This window comes from Plectropomus leopardus, chromosome 14 (genome assembly GCF_026936395.1).
Source record: "Plectropomus leopardus strain MGB_pleo_1.0 chromosome 14, ASM2693639v1, whole genome shotgun sequence".
NCBI lineage: Eukaryota > Metazoa > Chordata > Actinopteri > Perciformes > Serranidae > Plectropomus > Plectropomus leopardus.
The window spans coordinates 30,048,000-30,072,535 of NC_142189.1; the positions used below are offsets into that span (position 1 = coordinate 30,048,000).

General features: G+C 36.6%; 1 protein-coding gene and 1 long non-coding RNA gene across 2 annotated transcripts in view; one reads left to right on the plus strand and one right to left on the minus strand.

The window, feature by feature from the left end:
* LOC148187522 (uncharacterized) overlaps positions 1–18,741 on the plus strand; it is a 40,987-nt gene extending 22,246 nt beyond the window's left edge. The window contains exon 3 of the long non-coding RNA XR_015778604.1: positions 18,604–18,741. This is a non-coding gene — a long non-coding RNA (uncharacterized LOC148187522). The remainder of the gene's footprint in view (positions 1–18,603) is intronic.
* On the minus strand, positions 968–24,520 carry LOC121954138 (calpain-1 catalytic subunit-like). Its single transcript, XM_088087221.1, has 22 exons — positions 24,321–24,520; positions 21,623–21,877; positions 20,088–20,157; positions 19,885–20,003; positions 18,878–19,011; positions 18,596–18,770; positions 16,528–16,602; positions 16,231–16,316; positions 14,728–14,802; positions 12,540–12,700; positions 11,383–11,540; positions 8,685–8,696; positions 8,366–8,574; positions 8,179–8,218; positions 7,962–8,030; positions 6,896–6,953; positions 6,335–6,396; positions 5,031–5,099; positions 4,802–4,880; positions 2,493–2,609; positions 2,154–2,206; positions 968–2,058 (listed from the first exon to the last, which is right to left on the minus strand). Exons 2-22 carry the CDS (start codon positions 21,857–21,859, stop codon positions 2,032–2,034), a joined length of 2,085 nt encoding a protein of 694 aa, XP_087943347.1. The 5' UTR covers positions 21,860–21,877; positions 24,321–24,520; the 3' UTR covers positions 968–2,031.
* Between the last annotated feature and the right edge of the window lie 16 nt (positions 24,521–24,536).

The window sequence follows — 24,536 nt, forward strand, 5'->3', positions numbered from 1 at the left end:
GGCAGAAGTGCAACACTAATCTGAGGGCATTTGAACTGCAAAACCTTCATGAACACTTAAATTAAATGGGTATTACATAGTGGTTATACATTCTGCCTCATTAATGCTACATTTGATTGCACATTCATTGCTTTTCCAATGAGACAGACAGAAATATCCTTATTTCCTCTCAAATTAATATATAACAGCTGAAATGTTCCTCTGTGATGAAATCAGTGGTAAGTAATGGACTACATGTACTAAGTAATTGTCATACAAGTGCTGTCAGTGTCAGTCATTATAGTTGCCCATTCAAAATGACAGTCTTAAGCTACAAGGGCACACACATTTTCAAATATATATACATACATATATATATATATATATATATATATATATGTATTTTTTTTAAAATCATTTTTAAAATGTTGAAGAAAATGGTCCAGGGTGGTTTTTGCAGTTAAAGTCATTCAGGTCCCCTGTCCCCTCCAATGGCCATAACTTTGGGATGTATAGATTTATGTATAATTACTGTCATCTGAATCCACCCAAATCCACAGACTTGGACTGCAGTAAATTCACGTCCCCTTTTTTTTTAACAAGCATGGCCGACCACACAAGGCACACTTCAGTCTACTTATCATATTGTTAAGGTACATTATTTTTTTAAAAAATATTTATGAAGTGAACATGATATTATATATATGCATGTCAAAATATCATATTAAACACATATATAGCTTTTTTACAAAAGATTATTAATGGATCTGAATGTCACCAGAAAATGAATTGAGGGAATCCTGTTTAAATAGGAAAATACTGATTTGATTTTCTAATGATACAATCAGCTTATAATGCATCCTATTGACTGTGTACACAAAATATTCCGCTTGGGAGCTTTTAAACATGCTGTTCTCTGGAAATTCTTCAGAAATCGCAGATATTTTGAGTAGTGGTGACAAATAAAATATAAATAATATATACAATGTGTTGTGAATCACTTTATTCATTAAGATACATTTAAAAATTCATTAGAAATACATTTATGTTTTTCTTTTACAAAAAAGGCCTCTTCACACCATTAATTGTCATTGTTAATATTCGGTGGTTTATAGAACATATAAATAATGGATGTAGCTACGGTGATGTCACCCATTCATTTGTAAACTACCCTTTTAAAACTTTGAGCTCAGCATTTAGGAAGTCGCTATCTTGTTTTTTTTTGGAGCCAGAAGTGACCATATTTGAATGAGAGGGTGGAGTTTTAGAGGATGGATCTAATTCACACACTGTAGTGGTGGCAGGTGGCCCTGCCCATGAAAATGCATATCTTTAATCCTTAATTAAATTTAAACAGATTAGTTATAGATGTCAGTTCACCCCTCTGTACAGATGTCATGGATGCAGAAATTAGGTAGAAAGGCAAAACTGTGTTTTGGACCTGACTGTAAACATGTTTATTTTGAACTGCAGTTTTTGCACTAATGCATTGGCTTCAGTTTTCAATCCAAAAGTTACCTCTTAGTTCAGATTCTCTGTCCATTACAATAGAAAGAGCAAAACGACACATAATAAAGTATTCAAGTGGAAAAAATGCTTTGCTAATGATTTACAAGTGATCTTAGAATAGAAATCCACCACTACAATACTATGTGCTTCATACATAATTGGATCTTGAGCTGGTTAAAATAGCGAATGTCATACCCTGAAATCTGGAATGAGTTGTGAGTGATAAGATAAGCCTTCATTATAATTCTACAACTAATTACAAAAAAAGTACCATGACTCAGTCAATCATTTTAACATATAATACAGTTGCTCGGACTTCATGTTACAGGATTAGTTATGATTTGACATTAATGTGTGTTGCAATACGGTAGAGGTAAATGAGTTAAAAGAAAATGCCTGTTAGTTACAGTGCAGATTGTTGATTGGCACATTGACAGAGGAAAACATCTTTTATCTATTAATGCAGTTTGAAAAATGAAAAGAAAACACTTGAGATATTTACTCCAGTGTTATCTGGATGAATTGCCGGCTGTCTTCCTTGTTTTAGGTGTACATTGAAATGTACATCCACTGAAAGAAAAGAAGAGACAGGAATTAATTGCAGTATATATACAGTAATGCAAATTGTCAAAGAAAAAAAAATGTAGAAGAGTATGTTTTATTACCTCAGACTCTTTAAGATTCATGGATTTCCCATTAGACAGCTGTTTGAAGATTTCTAATAAGCAACACACACATTGTAAATATATTGTATAACTTTAAGCTGTACTTGCGATAAATGGTATACCTTTATTTGACCTATGCATCCTATGCATCCTATGCAATGAAATCTTTGAATCCTTCTAATATGAAAATATTTAATATAATCAAAAGGCAAAAGTGGTAGATAGTTACTTATACTTCTTTCATTGAGTGTCATCTGTTACAGTAATAACTTGATTGCCTCCTATCATGCCATCAAGGTATAAAAACTATTAGCATGTGTCCCACTTGACTTCACTTACTGTGCATGCAGTCCAAGCGAAGGATGAGACTGATGAAGCTCTCCAGCGTCATGTGTCCAGAGGAGGCACCATAGCGCAGAGCCATCAAGTTGAGCATGTTATCCATGACAGTGATTCCTGTTCAACAAACACACAGGAGGAGGTGGTTTTCATATTAAGCTACAAGTTTGTTAGTATTAACCCTTAAGGTCTGATTAAATATTATATGCACCCGTATCGCTCTGTGCACAAAATGCACTTTTTAAAATCAAGCTTTAAAAAATGTAAATTTTTATTATTAGTTTTTATTAATTTAAATTTAATAATATTATTTTCCACTGTCATTGAGTTATTTTTTTAATGAACACCAGTCCTAATCATACATAACAAATATTCATTTGTTTTCAGAATTGTATTCCTTAAAATGCTAGGTTTTTGTTACAATGCCACTATGTTTACATGGGAAAAAAACTACAAAAAATGAATTATTTTTAATATACAAGCAAAGTAGATTGTTTTTTTCTGTTTTTTTTTTTTTTTTTTTTGTTACAGCCTGAAATTGTCAGTGATTTGCAGCAGCATTGATTGTGACATGCACCTAGTAGAAATAGCATGTACTTTCTCCAGGTGGTACAAATGACGTCATCAAGTGGAAAATAGAAAAAATTACAAATTTCAAGGCAAAAGGCCAGAATGACACCCAGAAATTGTTTTTATGCTTTGATGGCTGTGGGATCAAAAATTGCAGTTTCAATGGGTTTCAGTGGTCAGTTTTTTTGCACTGAAGAGAATGAATGTAACAATTTTGTTTCCACATTGTATTTAAGACTAATTGTTGGAGTTGAGATGAAGTCACTCTTCTGCAGAAATGCCCTGAGCATATTTGCATAGTTAGACATATACACATCTGGAAGCTGCCCAGTGCATTCACAGTCTAATCTGCAGGCCACTGATTCTTATCTCAGTGGTGCTAAAGGAAAGAGCACGGCCTGCTTTCCTCTCACCCCACCCAGATTTAGACTGCCAGTCCAGAGATTGAAAAGACAACCTCCCGCCTCTGTAACCTTTAGGTCACCACTGCAAAGTGTCAAGCTCCAAGAAGAAACTTTACTTTAACAAGGACTTTGTTTGGGAGCACATGTCACGCAAAGAGTTCTTGCTCATGGCTTTGTATCGCTCCAACTAACCATTATTTAACTTATCAAACTGAACAAACATGGCATAATAGAAAGCGCCGGGGTAATATTGTGGATTTCATACACATTCACCCCCCTCACGCCTCTCATTACCCCTTTCAGCAAACTAAACTCTTTATTTGTCCTTATTGGGACTCATTACACTCTACCATACGTAAATGCTTTAAAGCAACAGTTACTGATTTCAGCAGGGGGTCTGCAGAAACAGCCTGTGAATGTTTTCTGGCATATTATTATCATGGATATATTAAGAGACCTGGATTCAGCATTTTAGGCAGGGGCCTCTTTCATTCCTATGAAAGGTGCTCAGTGGTGCATGAAGCCTAAAACCTTCTATGTCCATGGTATGTAATAACCTGGATCTTATGGGTTTCATAGAGCATGTACACTAAAGACTTGCAGCTGCTGGGTGCAGCAATCGTGGCCGAGCAGCTACCTCCGCCTGCTAAATGGCTAACTTAGAGTTTAGCGCTCTGCTAACTTGAATAGGGACAAAATACCTAATCATGTGGCTCTTCTACATGTTCAAACTGTTATCAGACTAAATGGATTGAATCCTGGCAGTGTAACCAGTGATTTTGCATGTATTTTAATGCTCAAAAGACATATATCCAGTGATTCACAGACATCTATTTACCAGTGTATGTTAATGGACAATAGTCCTTTGGGCTCCTTGGCATTATGTGATGGACCTGGAAGGTGTAATTTCCATCTGAAAATTTAAAGTAAGCTTTGGCCAATTTAGTTTTTTTGGAATGCAAATAATAATAATAATAATAATAATAATAATAATAATAATAACAATTAGGATTCAGTTCAGATTGTGAAATTTCCACTTTGACGTTATAATTTCTTGCTGTATCAGGCTCAGGTAAGCTGGTTCCGTCTGTGTAAGTATTTTGTGGAAGAGGTAGAGTTGTATGCACATTTACACAACCTTCGTTTCATCTAATATGACTTTGATGAAAATGTTCTTTGTGAGTGTGCGCACATTGGTCACATTATTCGCCTGTTTCCCAGTTTTGTTTGGCTCTGAGTTGTAAATGGCATTTAATAAATAATAATAATAATAATAAATAAATAGTCATAAATAATTTAATAAATCAATCAAGGGAATGAATGTAACAGGTCTACCTGAAGCTATGAAAGCGTTCCTCAGCTCGCTCATTGACAGCGTTCCAGTTCGTGAAACATCAGTGCGAAAGAAAATGTCCTGTTAAACAAAGAGAACACCAACAATGATCAGGTCAGTCTTTGATATATTTAGATGCATATTTGTTCATGGTAGAATAAGGGAGCCGCTACACAGTTGTAAATATTACAAGTAATTTGAAATGTTTGTGCTGGACTGGGTGCCTCTTACCTTGTATGTGACGACCTTCCTCCACAAACGAAAAAATTCCTCACTGTTCAGCTTGCCAGTGATTGATGTCTAACTCAGCATTAAGGTATCAGAGCTGCACATGTTGTTTCATGTCTTAGCCTGACCTTTAAATCTGTTCTTTTGTGCTAAATAGACAAAATAGCTGGCAGGTTTTGGCACTGTTTTCATGTGAATAACTTAAATGGATTATGTAACTGCATTTACTGGGGGGATTTTCTTTGAAAGGGGACCTATAGAGACAGAACGCAATGCATCTGTCCTGAAGGTCACGCCCACCGTGGCGGAAACTATTGGCGCCACGGTATGCAAACAAAGGCTGAAAGACTGACAAAATAAAATAAATTTAGCACCTTATACGTACCAGAGAGGAAAAGTAAAAGTTTGTTTGATCAGAATTTCAGGTCAGAATCCTGCAGGATCATGGGCAGTTTTGAAGCTTTTGGTTTATAAGCTTTCATTGGTAATTTTTCCAGGGGGTGACAGATTATCTTGGCATTTTGCAGGTTATCCGCATCAACGTTTTATTTTAATGATCGCTGATAAAAATTAATTGATGAAAAAGTGTGCGTATACAACTCAACAAACAGCACAGTCTGCAATACATAGAAAGAAAGTGTCAGCATGGGAGGAACTTTTACTTTGTAAAACCTCAGGGAGCTATTTCTGTTTATTCATTTTTAATTGAAATTTTCACTGAACTTTAGAAAGAAAGTTGCAGGGAACTGCAACTGTATTTTATGTTTAAAGGTTCAGTTTTGATTAAACAATTGCTAAAGGCATTGAAACAAAGTTTTGTGTTGGAGTTTGCTACATTCTGAATTCTAAATATCCCCAGACATTTTTGTTGTTATTGTACATGGACATCAGTTCCAAATATTGGTTATCAGTCTCATTAAGTACTAATAATTGGTATTGGTATCGACCCAGAAAAACCAATATTGGTCAACCCCTTGCAGAAAGAGCTCCTACTCCGTTACAGTCAGTTTCCTGGCTGCAATGATTCCTAAGTGTGTTCTTAGAAAAGAAATGCCAATATTGTGCTGTGATTAGCTAACCCTTAAAATGGTGACATGGCGGGTACTGCACAGTTGGGACTAGGCATGCTTGGGAAAAAAATGTTGTGTGAGACTCTGAGGTATGAAGCTGGAAATTAGCGTAATCCCTCCCCTTTAACATTTAAGCAGCTTGAATAAAGGAAAGTGAAAATGTGAATACATGTATTCTTGTCATTGGTTAAGTTATATGGAATTGTAACAAATATCAAATGCATCACAGCAGGATACATCCATCAGAGCGACCATGCTGCGACAGGCATCAATGCTGAAGCCTCCAGATTTCAAGTCTCCTAAAAAATAAAAAGGAACAAAAATCAGTATTAGACATACTTTGGCTTTAGGTATACTGTAGGAATACTTAACCTTTGGCAGATTTCAGACAGAACAAAATCATTGTGCCAAAGGAAGTTAGCATAAAACAACTTAGCCAGCAGATTTTCGGATGTAATACAGCTTCATTTATACATTTTTCTATGTAAAAAGTCTCCCCCATGTTTAGTTGCTCCATGTGCGCATTCCACAAGATTGGACAACAAAAACGCCTGAAATGAACTTTTCTGCCAATAATACAGTAAAATATCTATCCATCCAAGAGACACATTTCCTTACATTAGAGGTGTACACCATATACTACACAATACAGGCAAAAGACAAAATCATGCAGATATGATATGTAATTAACCCCTGCAATATAGCAGTGCACACATTTTAGATTTTTAGTGTATTTTAATGTTTTCTGGGCTATTATGCTATTTGTCAAGTCTGGTAATATTACTTTACAGTCCATACCTTTCAGGATGTTCTCATTTAGAAGCCTCTGGAGCTGCTCGGCATCCACTTCTTCATACTGGAAATTACATTGAAGTTAGATAAGATATACTGTGGTAAACTTTTTCTAAGCTTTCATTATTGAGTTTTCTCTCACCTACATGTCAACAGATAAAACAGAAATGCTCCCCACACCCACTCAGCAAAGACTGATAAGCCTACTTTATTTGGCTTATTTGCCAGTTGCTATGGTGGCAATTTATATATCTTTATGCTAACAGACAAAATCAGTGCAGACTACATAAGGCTATAACTATTTGCCTTCAGCAAGCTAATGTTGCTCTCTTTGCTCTTTGCTTTTGAGTGCTCTTGGAATGAGTCCTAACACCTGGAAATGAGTTACCAAGTAAGTTTGGTTTTATGACGAAAATACGTCAGTAAATCCCCCGCTCGTAGATTTTTACGTTTTTATGTGTCTTTGTTACTAGAGAACATCATTGCGCCAATCGCGGCTTTATAGTTTTGTTGTGGTAGTGATATCAAGACATGCGACCCTGGTGTAGTATGTTTATAGCCTAACATTAGCTTTTTACTTTTGCTGATTGCATTCAGCCTCAAAAAATCATAACCAAAGAGCTTATTTTTTGCTATAGTCCCAGTCCAATGGAAAGTGTGATAGACCTTTTAAGGAGAGAACCAGGGTGACGTCGGCCTACAGAAAAATATAATTCCTGCAACACTATTCAAGTCTTGTTTTTGTTCACCTGACAAACGGACGTCCAATGTTTACTCTCCTTTAAGGTCTTTTTTGTCTGTCAGCTGTTTGGTGCTGGGAACGTGGTCTGTTTAACCAAAACAATGAGCTAAAAAATACTAAAATGCTCCATAAAGCTCAGGGGAACTGCAGAGCCAGGTGATAATTATCTGTGACTTTGTTATAATGAATGACCCCTCTCACTTTATACAATTATTTAAGGCTTTATTCATATAAGAATTTTTATTACTACAGCTTTAAAATGTGTGCAAATTGATGGATTTTACTAAAGTCATAGTCAGTACTGCTAGTTAGCAAGTATACCAATATCACCTTGTCAGAGTATTGGCGGAAAACTGTTTTCTTGTTTTCATCATCCTGTGCATTTGTTGTCTTTTCGAGCTGGGAATTAAAAGAAGTGGAAGAGAAATTGAGTCATTTTATCCCAAAAGAAATGCATAATTCACCTAAAGTATTTAAGAACATAAACAACAGTGTCATATTTATATGAACTCCAATGATATTTTTAATATTATTAAATCTTGCACACCTTTTCCAATGGCTCAAGTTTATGGTCACCGGAATTCTCACTGTCGGGAAAGACCAATGGGATTTTTTTTTTTTTTTAATGTAAAACACCAGTAATGTGTGACATATGGTACGCAGATTATTTTGGGGTGATTTTGCATCATGGTGTGTGTCATACAAACAGTGGGTAGTGGAGAGAGTTAGCATACTAGCCGTGAGTTTCGGCCTTGGAGATAATGGTGAGGACGAAGGAGGATGACTGGTTGGGATCGTAGGTGGACGGCACAATCAGGTATTCACCAGGCTTCAGCATCAGGAACTCCATTACCTCACGTGAGTTTATGAATTTCTCACTGTGGGCGACAGGTGCATGGCTGCTGAAGAAAGACTCTGGGAACTTCCCTTTGTGGGATTTGTACTGTCATGATAAATAAATATATTTTAGTTCTATGCAGTTTATATATTTAAACTTAGCTTCACAATGTGGGTAGAGTCATATTTTTAGATTAGGGTAGAATTGTATCTTACTTGTTCAGCCAACTTGAGTGAAATCAGTGGAAGATGAATTCATGTTGGAGAAAAAAGCAATTAATTCAGTTAATGGGTGTCAAAGTTACACATAAAATAATGTGTTACTATCATATGCATATATTCAGTCCCTGGAAAAGGAAACTGACGGAGATTTATCCCTGCCTTAGTGGCCAACTGTTGTCTAACCTAGAAGTTGTGTGGACTTTGATTGTGGTAGTCCATTTACTGTATACACATTTGATTTACTGTGGCCCTTCTCTGACTCCTCAGAATGTGGTTTCTTGAAAAACCTGAGCTGTTTTGTCAGTGGTCGAATGCTAAAAGCCTTGTTAATCTGATTTAGTCACGAGGTGGGTTTCCATTACAGATCTGTGCAAAACTTACGCAATATTTTCAAAATGTTGATAAAACACAGTTGCGAGATGACGCATTTCCATTAAGTGATGTTATGCGACTTTTCTCTCGCAATAACATTCCAAGAAGCATAGCGATGGGTGTTCAAAAGATGAGCAGGTTTTTTCCATTGCAGCCACTAGCCGTTGTTATTTCCAATCCAAGGTTTCGTAGGTGTATTATGTGAGCAATAAAGGAAAGGCATTAGTTCAGTTGGGATAAGATCCTTGAAAGACAGCACAGACATTTAGATATTCGCTGTATGGAACAATTGATAATATATGCAATAATATGTAGTAGTGAAATTAGTTAAAATATTTCTCCGTCCACGTTTTGATGAATATAATAGCCGCACAGATCTGCGCTGTCAAAAATGCTACCTCCTTTTAAAGGCCCAATATTATGATCTCCTCCACTGTTGCCGTTTTTGTTTGAAACTTTTGACTCTGCCCTCTTGTGCCATCTACAGGCTGTATCTGTGCCAACATAAAGGATGCATGGAACTATGAGGACATTGACATTTACAGTGATTGAAACGATCCCATCTATTTTCCTACATAAAAGGAGTATAATTAAGCCTTTAGCTGGGTGAGCAGTGTCCGACTTTCACAGAAAAGTCAACTGGTTTCCCACGCGCACCCCCAACATGCATCAAGATTTTAATCAATGTGTCTTTATTAACAGGCTATGTACCACAATCAGCTTTAAAGCAGCTGTCATTAGACCCCTTCTAAAGAAGCCCTCTCTCGATCCAGAGGTTTTAGTTAACTATTGACCGATATCTAACCTCCCCTTTATATCTAAAATCCTTGAGAAAGTGCTTTCTCCAAAACAACAGTTTATTCGAGGACTTTCATTCAGGTTTCAGAGTTCATCATAGTACAGAGATGCCGCTAGTAAAAATTAATAACAACTTATTGATTCCCTCTAATAAAGGCCTGGTCTCTGTCTTAATCCTATTAGATCTCAGTGCCACATTTGACACTATTGACCATCAAATCTTACTGCACAGACTGAAACACTTAATTGGCCTTCAAGTAACGGCACTAAGCTGGTTTAAATCTTACTTATCAGATTGTTCCCAGTTTGTTCATATCAATGATCAATCCTTTGTGCATACTAAGGTCTGCTTTGGAGTGCCACATGGTTCTGTCCTTGGACCAATCCTTTTTACTTTCTATGTTTCCCCTAGGCAACATAATCACAAATCTCTCATTAAATTTCCATTGTTATACTGATGATATGCAACTATATCTATCTATGAAACCAATCAGCTATCTAGACTTTAAACATGTCTTAAAGACATAAAAGCCTGGATGAGCCGTAATTTCTTGATGTTGAATTCAGACAAAGCTGAAGTTATTGTTCTTGGCCCCAAACACTTCAGAAACCTCTTTTCTGAGGATGTAATTACTCTAGATGGCATTACCTTGGCCTCTAGCACAACTGTCAGGAGCCTCTGACTTTTATTTGATCAAGATCTATCTTTTGCCTCCCATATAAAACAAACTTCTCGGACTGCTTTCTCTCACTTGCATTACATGGACATATCCTGTCCCAAACAGATACTGAAAAATTAGTACATGCTTTTGTCACTTCTAGGCTGGATTACTGTAACTCCCTATTATTCACTTGCCCCAACAAATCTCTTAGGTCTCTCTAACTGGAGTAGAACGCTGCTGCACTTGTTTTAACAGGAACTGTTTTAGCTTCTCTGCACTGGCTCCCTGTAAAATCCAGGATTGAATTTAAAATCCTCCTCCTTACATATAAATGGTCAGGCTCCATCTTAACTGTATCTTAAGATCACTGCGCTCTGAAAACGCAGGGTTAATTGTGGTTCCCATAGTTTCCAAAAGTAGGATGGGAGCCAGAGCCTTCAGCTACCACGCTTCTCTTTTATGGAACCATCTTCCAGTTTTGGTCAGGGAGGCAGACACCGTCTACTGCCATTATGAGCCATGCCTCCACTATCAGTATACGCATGGGACTCTTATAAACACCCACATTACCATAGAGTGCATTTAGTAATTTTACACCTATCGTTATTGTATTATGACATGCGCCTGTTTCCACTATTGCTATACATCTCTTCCCCTCTTTCTTTCTCTTTCTGTTTTGCCGTGACTGTGTTTCATAACTTTTGAATGTCAGCTTCACTAATGGAGCTGCAATAAAGTAGGAAGCAGTTTATACCAGTGTTACACTGAAAGTGTATGTGTATCATATATGTCTTCTGTATGCATGACATATGCATAATAGTCCTCATACTGTGGCAAACACAAATGAGGATAATACTTACCTCAAATATATAGAGTCCAATATGGAGATGTTTTGCCAGGTGTCTGTGCCTTTTGTCTGACTTTTGCATGAGAGATATCAGCACATTTTTCTCACCATCTTTCTCTGAATATTCACGGTCAATCTTGACCCGATACTGTGGATTAGTCCAGAAACTGTCTGAAAGACAAACAGAGACACAAAAAATTATTAGCATTGTATCATTTTGCAGAGAATCGGGTTAGTGTTTTGAGTGATATGGTCTGATTAAAACGAGATGTTATTGGGTCTTACTGTTGAACTAAGATTTTAAATTTAAGATTTAAGTTAAGCGTCTGTGTCTTCAAAATAGAATTAATCAATCCAAAAAGAAGGCCTTAATTGTTCTTAAAATGTCTTAAATTAATTATTTATTAGTCTTAAAAGTGCAAAAACATAATACCACTTGCATTGCTGTCACCACCCCCTCCCAAAAAAAAAAAAAGTTTGGCTATAGTGAAAGAGTTAAAGTTACATAAACATTTTGACGCAATTCTTTTTTATTGTAAATTTAATGGCATTATGTTCATCACTGGTGTGAGATAATAAAGGTCTTGTGTAAAACTTTGTTACAGTAAAGTCTAGTCTTATCTCAAGCACTTTACACTGTTTGCTTTGCTTTTGTGGCTATCAACTTCTCTTTCCCAGTAACATGGAAAGGGTGTACATTTGAAGCCGGAAAGTAACACATTGTATTGCTTGACGTCTGTTGCTTTTGACCACTTTGTGCCTGAATTTTAACAAATACCTGACCAATACCGATACCTGATCAGCTGGGATTGGGTCCAGCAAAAACTGCAGTTCCTCTGGTGGCCACAGCAGACGTAAACGTCTACATCCTGATACAAAACCAGTTTTGGTCTCTTCAGCTAATTTCAACATTCATTGCATCTGTCCTCAGCTGAAACCTTTCTAAATTTGAATAAAGTTTAAAGCCACACATACTATTTAAAGGCAGGGCCGCTTGAGCGAGAGTCTGTCTGAGAGGCGTTTCTACAGTCTATGAGTCTGATCCACCCCTCACCTCTGCATAGCTCTAAACTTTTTGTCCAAATCTGGTCACTTGTGGCTCCAAAAAAAAAACAAGATGGCGACAACATCGGACCTTACTAAATTTAAGTCCAGATATCCTGATAGTACCTTTGTTATTTTTGCATCCTCCAGCAGTTGTCCCTGCAACCCATCTGCCTTCATACATGGAGGTCTTCCAGCAATGAGAGGAGTGTGCATCAAGAAAGTCAGGATAAAGGGAGCAGATGTCAAGATTTGTGTAAAACTTACACAAGTCTTCCAGAGTCATCCTGTTGAAAAAAGAGATTCTTTTTGAATAAGTCTTCCTCTGGATGTGATGCTGTTACGATGAAACTCCGGCCCTTAGAAATGCAACAAAAGATCCATAAGGAGTCATAAATTCCTTTTTTATCATTTGTGTTGAGAAGTACTTTATTAATCTCTCTTTGGGAAGTTCCATTTTCAACAGGGTGTATGCAGGTCCTTATAAAATGTCTTTAATCCAATTTTAAATATTAGGCCTTAAAAGTTATTAACCCTCTGAAACCTGGAGCAACATCACTTTTCTTGTGCTGCTTTCAGATGCCTTTCACAACTATTTGAACCTTTGGACCCTGAGCATATTTGTGCGATTTCTTTTTTTAGAAATGGGTAATAAGGCAATGAGCAACTTGGTGAGAAATGTTCCAAGAAATAAGCAGATTTACAAAACTATTTGTAAAAAGTTAGGGGAAATTGTCTGGGGGAAAAACAATGTTAATAAGTATCACTATTATTTATTTAAAATTATGTCACAAAATTATTATAATTTTAAACATTTTCAGGTTATTTCCTTGTTTGTCTGTTTTTTACTTTCTTTAACTTCTATTTTTGTATATTTTTTAAACTAATTTTTAGATAAGTTTTGCGCACTTTTTAATAACTTACCTTCTGGCTAATTTTGGGGTAATATCTTCTTTTGTTGCTCATTGCCCTTTTCCAATGCTTTCTGACAGAAACAAGGTCGATTTGCTCAGGTTTCAAAGGGTTCATTAGACTCAAATTTGAATTTGGGAGGTCTGTCCACCAATATTTTATCTAATTTGATATGATGTTATATATCTTTCAATCTACCACTGAATCCCACAGTCTTATACTATATTTGCTCTAAAAACCTTATCTTTGCATAAAACCTACCTCTACATGGGACAACACATACACTAATAACCTTTACACTTACATTCAGTGCTTGAATAAGAACAAGGTTATTCTCCCAGAAATCAGACTTAAATTTGAAGGCATTCGAGGCATTTGGAAGCATGTTGTTACACATGTTCTGAGGCTTAGACTCAGTGCCTGTCAATTTTCTACTCAACACATACTGTAATTTAGTTTAGGTGGCATTTTCTTTGAATGCTATGCCTATGTCGCCTTAAGGCAGGGCTTTATAGCGGATTACTTCACTGTAACTCGCAAAACCAGTTAAGAATAACTAGAGGGATGTTTTAAGAGGGCAATTTTCACAGGCTTCTCATGTATATTTTTTAAACTAATTTTTAGATAAGGTTTGCGCACTTTTTAATAACTTACCTTCTGGCTAATTTTGGGGTAATATCTTCTTTTGTTGCTCATTGCCCTTTTCCTATGCTTTTGACAGAAACAAGGTCGATTTGCTCAGGTTTCAAAGGGTTCATTAGACTCAAATTTGAATTTGGGAGGTCTGTCCACCAATATTTTATCTAATTTGATATGATGTTATATATCTTTCAATCTACCACTGAATCCCACAGTCTTATACTATATTTGCTCTAAAAACCTTATCTTTGCATAAAACCTACCTCTACATGGGACAACACATACACTAATAACCTTTACACTTACATTCAGTGCTTGAATAAGAACAAGGTTATTCTCCCAGAAATCAGACTTAAATTTGGTTAATGGATATCTTGAAAAGGTTTAAAAAAGCATTCGATTTAAGTTTCTAATACCTGTAGACACCTTGTTAAAGAGAAGCACATGAAATCTTGCATTTGAAATCTTTGATTTGTGCCTGAAAGTATGTGACCTTGAATTACACTTAAATCACAAATATATACAGCCACCCCAGTGAAAATGATTTCATTGTAAAATGTGTCTCAATTTCTTGAATGTTCAAATATGCAATATCTTATATCTTATAATGCTGCATTTGTAGTACTTTTTAATTTGTTACCATAAAGCAAAGTTGTGAATACCTTATGTTTTGAGTATACACTGATTTGTAGTTATTCGTGTAATTGCTACCATGTAGGTATGATGCAATGAAAAGATGATAGATTTGATTGAAATTGCTTACCAAAACTCTCCATCATCAGCCACTGCAAGGCACATGTCACGATCTTGGGCGCTCACAGTTTGCCACAGGGGTGACCTTGAAGACGTTTTGTTAAGTAAGAGGGGAAAGAAAATCAGCAGTTGCTTCGAGGCATTTGGAAGCATGTTGTTACACATGTTCTGAGGCTTAGACTCAGTGCCTGTCAATTTTCTACTCAACACATACTGTAATTTAGTTTAGGTGGTATTTTCTTTGAATGCTATGCCTATGTCGCCTTAAGGCAGGGCTTTATAGCGGATTACTTCACTGTAACTCGCAAAACCAGTTAAGAATAACTAGAGGGATGTTTTAAGAGGGCAATTTTCACAGGCTTCTCATGCTCGTTTCCAAATGACCTTTGAAAGCATTTATATGTTACTTAGAGGAATGTAGCGTACTGTAAACTTAACCTTTATTCGTTTCTGTAACACCTTTCATTCAAAACTACAAAAAACAGAGTTCTTAACAATACAACGAAAATACAAACATTCAATAAAAACACAACAAAACTAGGAAAATACAGCAATACAAGGATAAAAGGCAGCATGAGAAAAAAAGTAAATATTGACAAAGTATTAGAGGAGAGAATGCTAAGCTAAAATGGTAAGTTTTAGGTTCATTTTAAAGGTAATTACAGATTGTGATGCCCTCAGCTCTTCTGGCAGACTATTCCAGAAGTGAGATCCATGACACTTATTGCCACCCCCTTGGTTGTACTTTGTCACTTTGTCCTTATCCACCCAACTAAAAGGCTAGTGTCTGAAGACCTAAGTAGTAGAGGTCTGGAAGTATGCCAACTTTTTTTTTGCGAAGAGGTTTTATGTGATGCCAGGGTTAATAATTTATTGCAGTGTCACTTTCTGGGCCTTTGAACTGTTAATAAAATATGTTGTCTTTGTTGATGCAATCAGTGCATTGAACTAATTTAAAAGTATGGCTGATGTCATTTGGTATAAAGATATGTATGCCTATAGTTTTATATCATCAACATATAATATAAGTTCAGTGTTCTCTGATGGTATTTTCCAATGGCAGCATATGAATATTAAGTCTGAGGAAGAGTGTTTTGGCTCAAAATATCACTTATTTTTGCAGAATAAAATCCTTTAAGGGGAGCTCTCCAGTGTGCGTACCTCTATTTTTTCACATTTTGGTTTATCTTAGATCCAGCACCTGCCATGTCTTTTTTTGAATCTCTTAGCATATGAAGAGTAAACAACATACTGAGGAACCTCATGTTATGTTAGTACAAACCACTTAAGTGAATAAATGTTTTGTTAAAAGCCCTTGACCCTTGGCTGTTACCAACTGGTTAGGTTTAAGCTCAAATCTGATGTGAAAGGTGGTATGTAAAAAGTGGTATGTCAAAGTGGTGTATGATAATAGGTACATCTTCACTTATTTTGTCATTAGAAAATAATACTAATATTTCTGCCAGCTAGTCATGTCTCTGTGAAACAGTCACTGAGTGGGAGTGGTTCTTACCGATCACTCCAGCCTCCGTTCCACTCTACTTTGCCCCAGGGGTTCCACAAGCGCACCAGGTTTACTATTTTCCCTCGGCTCATCATCTGACAAGCAGTCATTGGAGACAGCGCCATAGTTATGTACCGTCAATATAAACATGCAATAAATTATTCTATACATCATTTCTAAAGATATGGTTTAGTAAGAGCTTCAAACATCACTTGCTGTTAGTAATAAAATCATTTTGACTACTACTGGACAAGTTATGTTGTTATTTCCAATTTCAAGTGCAATTTCTTAAGTGTAATTCTTTACCTGTTTCACACCCGTGATCGTGTAGGCATGGCCTTGGATCAGTCCATTAGGCGAGGGTCTGTTGGAAGGTGTCTCCTGTAAGCCAAAAACTTTAATAATTAACAGTAGTTGACTGACCTTCACAGTAAAAAAAAAAATGCAGCAGAATATGTGTTGCAGACATATCTCATGTGAAGACCTGTCCAAAAGAAACTTAATTGCAGTGAATTGCTGCAACAGTAGTCAATAAAAAATCTTCATGTGCTGGAACAAGGGATGAAAATGAATGGTTAGACTCTGGGGTAGCTTAAAGCTATATTTTAACATTTAGGGAAACACTTTTTCACTTTAGAGTTAGAGAGGGAATTTTAGTCTGCTATGTTGTCTGTACAGTACATGTGAACAGCTAACAGTAGCTGAGCATAAAGACCGGCAACAGACTGAAGGTATTGCTGTGTCAAAGCTGGAGGTCAGAGTTTCCCAGTTGAAATCTGCGTTCGAGGTGTGCAATGCCAAATGCGCACGTCTCAGTTTGTCATATCTTATTAAAGCCAGACCCAAGCTAGCTGTTTCCTTTTGTTTTCAGGCTTTGTGCTGAGGTTTGCTAACTAGCTGCTGGCTGTAGCTTTATATTTAGTCTCGATGAAATGGCATTTCGAGAGGAGCTCAGTGGCGTGACATACTTTCCTGTGAAACAGGAGAAGCATGTAGGATACAATGTTGGTAGGTATTGATTTGATCATTGACAAGTGGGTGTGCCATAACAGCGAGGCCGCGACTGTGTGAGGCAGACAGGATTGTATCCTTCAGTGAGAGAGAGGCAAAGTCCATGGTATGCTCTATGTAATGGTAGTTGCTAAATCGGTCAACTGTAAAATGCCTTGCCCATTCCTGTCACAGATATCAGTTTCCTCAGAGTGAATAATTTTTTGCCAGATGGCCTGTTAACATGGTATTATGAGGAAATTAAGAAACATTGACATAGCATACTGTTGCTAGCTAGCTAACTCAATCTTAGCTCTGTGCGGCTAAAAGTTGCAGAGTACCTTGCCCACAATCTCTACCTGGCATTGATACCAGTCTCCTCAGAGTGAATGAATTTTATCCAGGGGGCCTGTAACCATGGTATTTTGAGGAAACAAAGACACTTTGTCATAGCATACTGTTGCTTACTAGGCCTAGATAATGTAGTCTTATAGGCAGATATCTTTATGTTATTGTTTTTACATTGTTTGGTACTAGCTTACAAAATCACATTTCATATCTTGTTGCACAGAAAGAAAACATGAATGGAATTTGATGTAACAATATAAGAAAACTGATTTATTTTTCTGGCAAATATAAAAATGGTGCACAATATGGCCAGGGATGTGAAAGGTTTAAGAAAGCATTTTTTTCATTTCATCTCGACATGTCATTACTATATTGTGATGGTAGTGATTTTATAATCTTAACATTAAGCAAGAAAGCATCTGGCATATTTCTTAAAATGTCAAACTACTCCTTTAAGCAACAGGTCAAGTAAAACCCTTTGGGTATAATAGAGTTAATTAAGAGAAGGCTTTTTTTAAATAATTTTTTGAAGAAGACATGGGTTGCACCAATCCATCACTTTGGCATTTCTTTCTTTATGCCCCATAATTTCAGTGCCTGAACTATTCATCATGACAGTAGTTGTGGTATTGTAGTGGAATGTATTTTTGTAACAACGTAGGCAGGAACAGTTTGAACCCATCATTGTTTCTCTAGCCCAGCCAAAATTTGTATGTGGGGCCTATGCTGGTAGTAAATTGGCCTAAAAAATGGGCCCTATATAGGATTGTCCAGGGGTTTCATAATGGTTCCATGCCCATTGTCCACGTGGGCCTGTGGGCCCATAATAAGAAGCCCATTTTGGGCCAAGACCTACTTGGTGCCCAAGTAGCCCCAGCACAATCAATGTGGTAAATCTACCCAAGCTTAAATTTCAAACTGTCTTAACCGAAGTTTAGCTTTGCTTTCAGTCATCTCTCCAAGTTGCCCATGCAGTTAACACAACAGATGAAAAATAACCAGCTAGTGTTGGTTTGGTGTCATATGTTGATCTTACCCCTGCAGGTGTAACACAGCTCATCAGTGACTTGGATTGGCCAGCTCTGCACATCAGCTCCCACAGGTTTGCAAGGGGATTTGACAGCTGGATAGACATGTGAACACCACCAGTGAAGTCCATCATAGCCTCAGCAGGAGTTCCACAACTCATATCGGTGTACGAACCACACACTCTGACAGAGGTAGATGTGATATTATTACAGATACTCCAGATATAAGACCAAACTGTACTAAGGAAACACATTTATGTCTGAGAAACAATGTACTTTTCTTTCCATACTTGGCATAAGCTTTCTCCAGCAAAGCAGGCCAGAACTCATTTTGGTTTTTGGCGTGAACAAAAATTGGTCTCTCATTGAGTGTTGGTAGCTTGTCATCAATGATGACATCCACCCATCTTCCAAATCTCCAGAACTAAATGGTGAAAAAAGAAGGAAATATAAAAGCTTTATTTAAAATGAGATTCATTTATTACCAAGTAACTGCTGAAAGTAAAACATGGCACTGTACTGTATGTGCCATGACTGAAGTTCTGTGTTAGTGTGTGGTCAGTTATTTTAAAATATTGCTTTTTCACAGTTATTCATCAACTGATTATATTTCCAAAAATGTAAAGTGCAGCCTTCAAAAGTTTGGAGAATGATTTAACTCACTCAGCCTTGTGCCTTCGATTTTAATCTGCAGTCCATTCTCAATCCAACTTGTCAAATACTGCTGCCTGCTCAGAATTTTCAGTTGGTCAGCCTAGCATCACCTGCCGCCGAAGTATCATACGCCGCTAAACAGCATCAGTTTCAAACGCTGCTAGTAACAATGTAATTTAATGACTTGGAACGTCCATAAGGCAGGGTAGAGGCGGTGGACTGGTCCAACAAATCCCAGACTTTCAGCCAGGAGCCCGCCATTCGTTTTCTAAGAATGTTGAGCCAAACCATGATGTTTTTTTCTAAACCTAATCATGTGCTTTGGTTGCCTAACCAAATAAATAAACGTAAATACGGAGTGTTTTACTGACGTTGTTAGTTTATTCTGAAAAAAACTGTATGCATCTAACAAGCAGAAGCTGCACATTTCCTGTGTATTTTAAAAAGGCAATGCATTTAACAGGTATAAACTGGCATGCTGTCCCAGAACATCAACAACGAAGACAGGAGGATATCTAGCATAATATGTAGATGAGAATTGCACTGACCAAGCAGCAGTATTTGATGAGTTGGGATGAGAGTGTGTTGAAGTATGTACATCTAAAAAAAAAAAACAACAAAAAAACAGTTGTGCTGTTTTTACCCTAAAGTGGAACAGTCCACAGTATTTCTCGTCAAAGGTTTGCTCAAGAGGGACAACTTGCCCAAAGACGTCTTTCTGAAATGTCAGAGCTCCAATAGATGCGAGAAACCAGCAGTTTCCTGTGACAAAGTGATCAGAAAGTTATTAGAAAGACAAGACGGCACACAATAAGAAAAAAATTAGGAATAAATACACTTTCCTACCAAGTATTCCTTGACCAAAGTCAAACCTGGAGATCCCGTCAAGTACGAAGGCTGGATAAGGAGCAATTTTCTGAAACACAGAGAATATTACCAGGTCAAAAACGACAAATTAAATCTTGGGTGTCCACTGTGCTAATTTTATATATCTTTTGTGCTGCCGGGTCAAAGTTGTGTGTAGAACATCCATATTTTCACAGACATGAATGTTAACTGTAACTAAAACTTGACCTGTTTGCAGAAGCATACAACCCAAGGTGGTGCCTCTGGTTTTAAGTCTCTCTTAGTACAATACAATTACTAATGACTCTTGATTTGCATAAATACATGTGTGTTTGTATGTAGATAGACATGAAAGAGAATCTGACCTATTATTTGATACTGGAAAAAGTACACACATATCAATACAGAATGACAGAATGGTGATGTCAGCCTCCGAATATGAGATTAGATTGTTTTTTACCCCATCATTTTCAACTAAAAGGGCACTCAACCCCAATATTTTTGTATGGTCCCCGAGCAGTTTAGAAAGGTGTATTTACAGCGGTCATGTTAGTTTTTGACTTCTGTGTTTTACCCAGAAATTAGTCCTAAAACTGGGAAATAAATACGTTCACTTTTTATTTCTGACGATTGCGTTTAGTTTTCAAAAACCCTAAACGTGGTGCTCATTTGTGAAGATATATATAATATCTCACTGAACAAAACCTGTTAGTATCATAAACGTTTGTCTGTCACCAAGCTTATTTTCTGCAATAATTCAAAATCCTATGAAAAAATCCCATAGGCTTTTTGGCATGGGAACCAGACCAATGCTAAGTTCCACATCAGGCTTCTATTCAAGTAACAAATCTTCCTGTAAAATTCTGGTTAACTACTTGCAGGTGTAGTTGGCAGCGTAACACTGCTACTTTACAGTGTTGCTACTTTATTTACTTCAACAGTATATTAAATTAATCAATGAATATATTAAATTAATTACAGTATTCCACAGTAGAATGTGAGGGTTGCAGTGTAATACTGTAACTAACCTGCATGCGGTTTCCCTCCACTAGGCTCACTTTGGTAAAATACCTCATAATGAAAAACCGCAGCCTACTGTTAATGTTTACTGTTGTTAAAGCTTTTAAAAGTATGAAGATTTGCCATGTTTTACTGTATTTTGTAAAAATGGTGCATGACTGTTGGAATTTGGTTGTGTTTGTATAGCAATATGTATACCCTCAACCAGCAGCTATTGCATGCATTTCAAAAATGTGAAAACAAACAAATAGCTGCACGTGTTGTTGCGGCCAGAGTCAGTTGCCTAACAAACTCGTATTTGGACTGTGGGAGGCAACACATGAAGAACACACAAATGTCACTCTAACCTGTCTGTTAGGTTGAGTTTGAACACAGAACCTCATTGTGAGTTAAAATGTGCGACGCACTTAATCACTCAAAGATGATAGGTCTGAAATGATTGAGCTTCCTGCCAGTGACACAGTACAATAAGATCCACTCTTGATTAGACATTTATTTGTGATAGAGGCTCTCACCGCTGGTCTCAGCCACACCACCTTGGCCAGGTCATGAGGTTTCAGTATCCCTTCACCAATAGACTGCCTGTCAGGGGGGAACGTGTCGTCGATGTACCTCACTCCTCGGGCAAGACAGTACTGTTTCAGCTGTTGGTAGTCTTGGTTGAACAGCCTGTCAGGGTTGGCGATGCTCCCATAACCGCTTTGCTTCTGACGAGCCTCTATGATGTTCAGACACACTCCTGGAGGAGGCATTGCTGCAGTGTTTGGGCTCTGTTGAGGAATTAGATCCAGAAGCATTTTTAACAGTAATTTTTGAGTACAAATGTAAGAGATGCAGACAAATTATAGGAGAAACCAAAATACAATAAAAGGTTATGGTCTACTAGAAGCAGCCAGAGCAGCTGTCATGCTCATAGATTTTGCAAGTCTTGAGATAGATCTCTGCTTTAAAGGATGAACGCAGTTCTATCAAAAGAGATTGCTCTCAAAGGTGTCCACAAATCTCTTAAAGTTGTTTAGTCAGGTTGTGATCAGAGCCTGTTTAATCAACACATAGGCTCTATATAAGAGGTAGTAAGGAGCTGATCACATGACAAATACATGCTTAAAGCAGGAATAATAAGGTTTTTTTTGGGTTGTTGTCTTTTTTTGCAAAAACGTATTACTTTTTAAAAAAGTTTGTTTTATTTGTGGTAATCCCTAACAAATTCTGCTGTTAGATCGAATACAACATCTACAAGGGGGTCGGCTGTGGCTCAGGAGATAGAGCGGGGTTGTCCATTCACAGGAAGGTTGGCAGTTCAATCCTCGGCTTCTCCAAACTGAGTAGCAGGTGGCACCTTGTATGGTAGCCTCGGGCCAAGTAGTATGAAAGTGCTTTGAGTGGTTGAATGACTAGAAGTATGTAATACAAGCGCAGATCCTTTTCCAAGTGACGGCACTGCAGATGCAGGGAAAGTGATTATGTTTGCTCTATTATCAATTTACCTCTAATACTTAGAAGTAAACTGATTTAACATCCAATCAAATCTACAAATAAAAGACAGATAAAAAACTAAGACAGATAAAATGCTTATTTATGTCTTATTTGGTAATACATATTATGATTAACATTTTTCATAAAAAACAATAAAATCTCTCTGATGGTATGGGATAACTTGTTTTTGTCCAGCAGCCATCTAGGATTTTTTCTTGAAAAAAGAGATCACTGAGGCTCTTTTAAGTATAGGAGCGTTTTTAAATCAAAATAAATTACATAATTAGCTTTCATTTGTAAGTTGTCTAGTAGAGATTATTGTGGTTTTTTTCACATAGGTCTAAGATTTCACTTTTGACATTAAGCCTTGTATGGAAGCATCTCTTTATATATATATATATATATATATATACATATACAAGTCAAGGAAATATGACCTATATATATAGGTCATATTTCCTTGACTTGTATTTCTTCTACTAAAGCATGTACTCAGATGGCACTCAGGTGGACTGGATTTACTCAGATGAGACATATTTAATCAGCTCAACTTACATGCTGTCACCAAAGCAAAGGGGTACATACGAAATACTGAAATATTCTGAAATGTATGTACCTTTATCAGATATTAACTTTTCACTCCAATGGTTAAGTTGATATAATCATTTGCAATTAAAAAAAAAAAAGAAAAAATAAAGTGTCTTGGCTGGCAGTACATATACAGTACTGTATATTATGAAGTAAAAGTATGGAAAAGCATCTATATTTGATTTCTTTTTCTGCTCATTTATTCACATTTATACATTAATTTCCTATTTAATTTTGTCTCCTGTTTATATCCAAAACTTTTTAGACTATAAACAAAACAGCAACTACTCCACTGTCATAGAGAAAAAAACAACAACATAACATATTGCTATACAATGTAGTAAGTAAAAATATAGCATTAATGCTTAAAACAGCTTTGCCACTTGAGACCAAATGTGTACCTCAGTTTCTAAGGTTGGTAATTCACTGTAAAATCTAACAAGTTGCTTTTACTTTTTTTTAAGTCTGGGAAATTGCCTTGGGATTGCCTTGAAAATGTAACTTATGTTTACTTTATATCTCATTGCAAAATGTATCTGATTGTTAAGTTTACTTAAAATTAAGTTTTATTTACTTTTTTTTTTTAAAAATGACAAGTTTAATTAAACCAAGTTAAAGCAAACTGAGTTACCTAGTTTACTGTGCAATATTCTGTATTCTGCTGGTTGTATGCTATTCAGTCATATTTGTATTTTCTTGAATATGTTAAAATAGGACTTCCAGATCTCCAAACTTTATCACTGGCCAAATGCTCTTCTTCATGACCAAGTTAGGTCAGATGGACTTGGTTGACTGAAATTGCTAACACTTAGAAAGAACAAGGTCATCTCACTTGTCATTTTTAAGATGTAACAACGTAGCAAAAGTTAATACAGCAATTTTTTTTTAGTAAACTCAACAATTAGATATAAAGTAAACATGAATAAAAAAATTAATTTAATTAATTAATTTACTTTTTCAAGGCAATTGGTTTCCGAGATTATTTTAAGTAACTTCAACTTTTGTAGTGTTGAATGTTAACATGAGCTGTCTGGCCTCCTGCAGTAAAAAGAATTGCGATATAGGCTAAATGTCAATATGCAGCAGACTGCTAGTATGTGAAGTTGTAATGAACCGGTTTAGATATCATTGGCTTTTCGAAGATCTTACCTTGAAGGCTGGAGACAGAAAGAATGAGTGGATCAGCAGGTAGGTGCCGGAGAGGCTTTGTCACTTATATAATGCCTGTAAACGCCTAAGGCTGCCGGGGCTGCCCAGGTGTACTTTCTTTTTGTTTAGTGCATCTTGACAACATGTGTTATTTGTCTTTGAACAAAAAGAACCCGCGGTCACCTGCAGAGAGAGAGAGAGAGAGCAAGTGAGACA